This window comes from Triticum dicoccoides, chromosome 5B (assembly GCF_002162155.2).
Source record: "Triticum dicoccoides isolate Atlit2015 ecotype Zavitan chromosome 5B, WEW_v2.0, whole genome shotgun sequence".
Classification (NCBI taxonomy): Eukaryota; Viridiplantae; Streptophyta; class Magnoliopsida; order Poales; family Poaceae; genus Triticum; species Triticum dicoccoides.
The window spans coordinates 181,875,709-181,882,344 of record NC_041389.1 but is presented as its reverse complement, the minus strand read 5'-3'; the positions used below and the strand labels follow the sequence as shown (position 1 = coordinate 181,882,344).

The following is a 6,636-nucleotide window of genomic DNA, read 5'->3' as shown; positions in this document are numbered from 1 at the left end:
CTTCCAAAAGAATCCCACTAACACATACATCATGATCTTAAAGTTATGAGATATATTATAGTTTATCAACATGCAAGTCTGATACTTGTACATGGTCCTCTACAGTTCTAGACACAGCATTGCATTCTATGTTGCACAAAACTGAAAAAGCATATATTCATGTTCTTTGACCATTTAAAATAAACAGGAAATATGCATACCCGATGAGTGACCCAATAGTGTCGCTCCCTCATCTCAATAAGAAAAGGAAATGTTGGAGGGGCCTTCCGCTCCAGTATACTTTTTTGAGTACGTCGTGCACGCGCTTCCTCATCGCCAAGAGTGACAGTTTCTACTCCTCCAACCTGAATTTTCAACAAATAACAATTAGTATATTCATTTGAAGGTGGATGAAAACCTCTTCCTTCTTTAAAATATTTGAACTTTGCATCTAAAAAGCATGGCTGTAAGAAGTTTTAGTAGGACAATGGCATGACGTTATATTCACTATCCATCTTCGACCAATAATGTTGGACAAATATCTGGGTTAAGTATAAGCTATCATACCTAAAGATAGAAGAAGGTGAACTACTTTATGAGAGAACAAGCTAAGTTTGGCATTTCTGATACCATGTGAAATTTGTGCAATAAAAGGGTGTGGTGTGTATCTAAGCAAAGTTACGAGGATAATAATGTAACGTTATGAGAATAATGGCATACCAAGTCAGATAAAACTGGATTCTTTATGATGTTTGCAAGCCTTTCTCCATGGGCAGTACCAATAAGCATTACACCCCTTTCTGCAATTGACCGACAGGCTTGCGCCTCTGCCTCAGTTCCAATCTCGTCTACAATGACCACCTCAGGCATATGGTTTTCAACTGCTTCAATCATCACTCTATGTTGCATTGATGGTTCAGGTACTTGCATTCTTCTTGCGCCACCAATTGCAGCATGAGGAATGTCCCCATCCCCACCAATCTCATTACTTGTGTCTACAATTACCTGCCCTACACATCAATGGACCCATAGAACGTGTTAGGAATTATATATAAGGAAACAGAACCATAATAGAAAAAGCTACAAGATGGTAACATTGTTTAATATACCACCCTTTTCTGGAACTCGTCTGCTAAAACGCGTGCAATTTCACGCATAACAGTAGTCTTGCCAACCCCAGGTCTGTCCAAACAAAAGAACTGTTAGTAAAAAATCAAACTGAATTGGAATACAATGCTGAATTAAATTGTTCCAGAGCTCCGAAAGATTATGGACGTACAACATCAGACATCAATAAAATACGTGCTATGTAGAATATAGCATAGCACTAGAACATATATGAAACTATAGAGTTGTATCAGAATAGCTAATCTGAAACAATATTGATTCCATAATTTTATTTAATCTAACCAAAGATTCAAGGATCCATTAAGCTCTGAACAAAATGGTTTTCAAAGTTTAAAGAAACCACATCCTGCTTTACTAGAACATCTTGGCTCTACAATTTGAGAGATTACTTAATAATGATAATGATATGAATTTAGTCCCGGAGCATTCTGGAACCTTTGAACTAAATTTCTGTAGTTTCTTGAAATACTGAAATCTCTGCCATTCCAAAACTATCATAGTATCTGTTCTGAGAATAGGTGAACTTTTGAACTTTTAAGAAAATAAATAAAGTGAACACGTAGAGCCCCAGGGGCCAATACTTGGCTAACCACAGTTATTGTGGTTGCCAAAGTCACATGCCACACTAAAGGCCAACGTTGGCTAAAATATTAGCCTGTGACAGGGGGACAAGAGGATATATAAGTGGGCATACGCCATAGCTGTATTTATAACCAAATATTTGCCATGAAAAGTCAAACCTGGTGCAAAAAAGTGTGGTAAAACATGGCAACAACCTAAGCGCATCCTATGAAAGTTTTGTATCTGAGGACACAATCGTTTTTTTTAAGCCTAAAAAAAACACTTGTATCTGAGGACACAATCGTGATCTTCCTCGTATCTCATATAGCAGATTACATGAGATCTACACAAGGAAATAATCACCAATTAAAATCCTAACCATAATGGCCTGTTTTTACTAATTACGGCAGATACTAGGTATGGAAAGGGATAACAGACACTAATCACAGGTATTCTGTTTGCCTAACACCCTAGGCTTCTATTAATCTGACATTATTAGTAGATAAAAACCATTTGCCTCTTCGTTAAGGAAACCATTTACATGTTCCTGAATAAAATGTATTTTAATGTTGTAATCCTGTTAGCATCTCCATGAACTGAGCAATAATGGAACATGGAACATTACCAACTTGTTTTTCATCTTCAAATTGATAAAAAAAAATCCAAATTGTTGATGCATAGAGGAGACATACCTTCCCAAAAACAGAATGCTCTCTTTGTAGTTTAAAAGATCACGGACCATATCAACATGCCCATTGACGGCACGGCCAACTCGACAGGTCAAACCAACAACCATTCCTTTTCTACTCCTTATGGCAGATATTCTATGCAATGTACCTTCAATTCCTGCACGGTTGTCACCTCCAAATTCTCCAACAGCTCTCTGAGCTTCCTCCAACTCTAGCTGTGAAATCTGTCAAATTAACAAGGCAAATCAAAAGAACAGGAAATGTTTGTTGCGAACACATGTACTCTGCTTAGGATGGCAGTTTTGCCCATGGGTATGGGTACCCTACCACAAAACAGCGGACATGGATGAGACTTTGGAAGATTTTGTACACATGGGTATGGGTATCCATACCCACAAAATATGTGGGTAGGGCATGGGTATGAAATATTACCCATGGGTAACCCAATGGATACCCAGAATAAAAAAATTGAATATTGCTCCTATGACATGTAGGGTTAACATCCAACTCCTATAGTCCAATCCCAAATCCCTTATTCAATAAACCAGCCATAGCTCATAGGCCCGCAACCACCAGCTCACCAGTCCTCCTATGTCCTTTGTGACTCCTCAAAACAATGAGATCTCGACTCATCGCCACCAGACTCTTGTCCAACTCTCGATCCAGCGATTCCAGGTTCCAATCGCTGCCTCCCACTATGCTGGGCTTCCACCAATCGTTGCTCTTAGTCCCTTGCCGCCTCCAAGAGGCCACCCACCGGAGGAGGTTGTGTAGGTGCTAGAATGCTCTCCCATCATCACTTTAATTTTAGATTCATTTCTCTACTTCGTCAAAATGTAAATATTACATATTATACCCACTAGATACCCATTGGGTATAGGATACCCAATGGGTATGGGCATGGGTTTCAGTTTTATGCCCATGGGTATTGAAGTGGGTGGGTACAGAAAGTTTCTGCGGGTATGGGTTTGGGCAGAAGGGGGTTGTACCCGCCCATACCCTACCCATTGCCATCTCTCTGCTAGCAAGTAGATGATTTGGCCTAGTTGCCTTGCATCGAACTCAATAAAATTATGGGTAGAGTAATTACTAATACATAATTCTGACACAATCGATATGAGAATAAAACCAACCACACTATGATGAAAGAATATGTGTGACTCTATTGTAACTCTTTTATTTCATGGTATGGTTTCATTTAATAATATTGTTAACATAAGTACAAAAACAGGAATCAAACATAATATTGTAAAATTAAAATTATCCTACTGTTTTTTTAAGAATTAACTTGCAGTTGCATACCTCGTTATCCCGTAGATACTGGCCACCAGAGTTACCAAGGAAACGTGCCTCGGGTCGTCTCCCCAAATCTAGAATAACCTAATTCACTACTCATCAGTTGCGATAGTTTATGCTAATTAAATTATTCCAAAGGAATATTCAAATATGATCGTCTCAAGAGTGGTTGACGCAGACAGTGGTTGAGACAAGTTCAGCTTCTTACCTCCAACAGCTGGTCCCTTCTAGGTTCATTCTGCAGATTATCTCGTAAATCCCTAGGTAGAATCTGAAAAGGATCGATTCATATCTCATATGTTACCCAGTTTATACACAACTAGACAAAATAAGCACCAATTTAAGCGTCAGGTTTAAATCTAAAAGATTGTGGCGTCGTCTTAAAATACCTTCAAAGATCAAATTGTTCTTTTGGTTTCTATGCCGAAAGTCATCCTTACTAAGGACAATCTGATTAAACATGTGTGGCAAGGGGGACAAGCAACGTAGCTTCTTTCATAAATAGGATACCATCCAATATCTCTTTTCCGATTGTTGTCTGGCTCGTATTGCATGGTGAGCTGTGTATTTAGCCTTTAATAGCCTCTAATATCACCCCATTTTGTACCTACAGACAACGAAGCTTTTTCCCTCCACGCCCCAGGCTATGGCCCGGGTAGCCAGGGGTCTGGCTATGCCCCTGGCGGCGTCGGTAGGGGAGTGGGGTGCTGGAACCCAATCCAGGCAGATACAAACCCAGACCTCGCCCGCAAAGACGCATTGCAGCAGCAGGTGCCCGATCGTCTCATCAGACTGGCAGCATAGGGGTAACAGCCCGGTGTGGTAATCCTTGCCTAGCCAATCTGTCCGACGTCCAGCAACGATCGCGCAACACCAGCCAAACGAAGAACTTGAACTTTAGGGGTGCCCAAGGCTGCCATACCAGGTGTTCATAACCACAACAAGTATGGCCCGCGAACATGGCCAGGTACACCGTTTTGGTAGAGACTGGGGGCAATAAAAGCTTCCATTATCAGGAAATAAAAAGTCCGTTGTGGATGTGGTAACTGGTAAACGACTTTGCAGCATAGAATTGTGATGGACATAAGATCATGTTTTGTATTAAAACAGGTTCGGCGCATAGCAGTCAGGGGCAGACCTACAGTCAACCTAGAAGGGTCCACAGAGCACCGGGTACACCTTCTAATTTCCTCTTGACATGGCCTATGTTTACATGCATGTGACATCTGATGTTCAAGCTCATCGATGCACATCCGTATGGCGGTGCACCCCTGCCACCTTTGCTCTAGGCCCACCCCGAGAGCAGTAACATTACTCTTAAAGAAATAATAGCACTTATCCTTAGCCCTTTTAGGCATGGTCTTGTCCCAATGCTCAGGTATCATAATATCTGCAACTGGAAGTCATCTTCCACTGTTCAGAAATTTCCTCAAACTAAAGCAGATTCTTTTAATTATACAGACAATTGAAACAAACCAAGCAGCATAAAAGATTTGAAACATCAGCAACAGCTCTTAAATAACTGACAGAGGCCCAATTTGTTACAATTTTTAGGCAGGGTCCCAATTTATTACTACTGCTAAACCTCTACCGACACTTCATAACATGTATTGGTTGTTGCCACGGTCCTTTAAGAATTTTGATGTTTGTTTAAGCGTGTGCTTCTAGGAGCATAGAAGCACCAAAAGCTAAAGCTCCAACCCAAACAAAGAGGGCCTTAATTATTTCAGTGGAATAGAGGAAATTAACGAGCAGGTTAAAAGGGTTAAAGAATCGAAAGAGAAATGGACCTGCAGAAGCTCAGAGAGATCGTCCTCAATGACGACGAAGCCCCCGCCGGCGACAGCCTCCGGGGCGCAGCGGGCGGTTCCGGCCCAGGCTCTGTGCGGCCGCCTGACGGGTGGCGGGGGTATGAGACTTGGGGTGGGTAGGAGGAAGATGAGGATTCGAGCGGGAGACGGGGTCATGTTGTACAAACAACGGGTAACCGGAGAGCGCCGGCAGCGGCGGCGGTGACCGAGGCGAGGAAGGTGCGGTGTTCGTTACTTCCGCTGGATAATGGAGGCTTCGCGCGGTTTTGGTCGCTTACGTATCTACTAGCAAAAAAGCCACTGCGTTGTAACGGGAAAGAAAACATAACACACACTCTTAACTCAACAACCATCACTCAAGAGCACAATGGGTTCATCTTCTTTATTTTTGCGAGGCATCATATTTGTGTTGTCGCTTATCCTCCTTCTCACTCTCGCCGGCGATGACCTCGGTGTTCACACAAAACAACAAAAAAACGTATGTTGAATATGGTTAATCATAAGGCGTCTCTCTCCCCCTCTCTCCTCCCTCTCCCTCTCTCTCTCTCTTTCTCGCTGGCTTTCTCTCACTCTCGCGATGAGAAATCTGTTGTTTTCCCTTGCAACATTTTTCAGAGGTATGCACGTGTAATAATCGATGTTTCCTTTTCCGTATATGGTTATAGTGGCATGTTTATTTGCAATCCGAATCGCCGCCGATATGAAAAAACGGATCTTGTGCTATAAATTATAAGTTTGCTTCCATAACAATATTTTAAAAATATTTAACAGGTAAAATTAACATCATATTTAGATTCCACACATTTTTCTAATAAAATTTCATATATAATATGTTAAAATCAAAGTTACGGTTTAAAAGATACAAATAATTTAGAAAATCATTTGGTTTGACTCAAATATATTCCAAAATAACATTTAAAGATACTTAAAAGGTAAAATAATCTCATATTCATATTCTACATATTTTTCTAATCAAATTTTATATATAACATGTTCAAATCGGAGGTACGGCTTAAAAGATATGGATGATTTTAAAAAGCATTTGTTTGACTTAAATATGATCCGCGGATGAATTATCTAAAACATCAAGGGGGTTTTCGAAAAATGTAAAATAACAGTTCGGGTGACTTAAATCCGGACGGTGGGTTGATTTCAAGAAAAGACTGAGACTT

General features: G+C 40.7%; 1 protein-coding gene across 2 annotated transcripts in view; it reads right to left on the bottom strand.

The window, feature by feature from the left end:
* LOC119308016 (uncharacterized protein ycf45-like) overlaps positions 1 to 5,727 on the bottom strand; it is a 6,894-nt gene extending 1,167 nt beyond the window's left edge. The window contains exons 1-7 of one of the 2 annotated variants that reach the window (XM_037584129.1): positions 5,444 to 5,727; positions 3,862 to 3,924; positions 3,660 to 3,737; positions 2,361 to 2,581; positions 1,092 to 1,161; positions 700 to 984; positions 201 to 344 (exon numbers count right to left, since the gene is read on the bottom strand). In XM_037584129.1, coding sequence (XP_037440026.1) covers positions 201 to 344; positions 700 to 984; positions 1,092 to 1,161; positions 2,361 to 2,581; positions 3,660 to 3,737; positions 3,862 to 3,924; positions 5,444 to 5,620 — 1,038 coding nt within the window. In that variant the 5' untranslated portion in view covers positions 5,621 to 5,727. Of the gene's footprint in view, positions 1 to 200; positions 345 to 699; positions 985 to 1,088; positions 1,162 to 2,360; positions 2,582 to 3,659; positions 3,738 to 3,861; positions 3,925 to 5,443 lie in introns of both variants that reach the window. The other variant, XM_037584128.1, reaches the window with a different exon arrangement.
* Between the last annotated feature and the right edge of the window lie 909 nt (positions 5,728 to 6,636).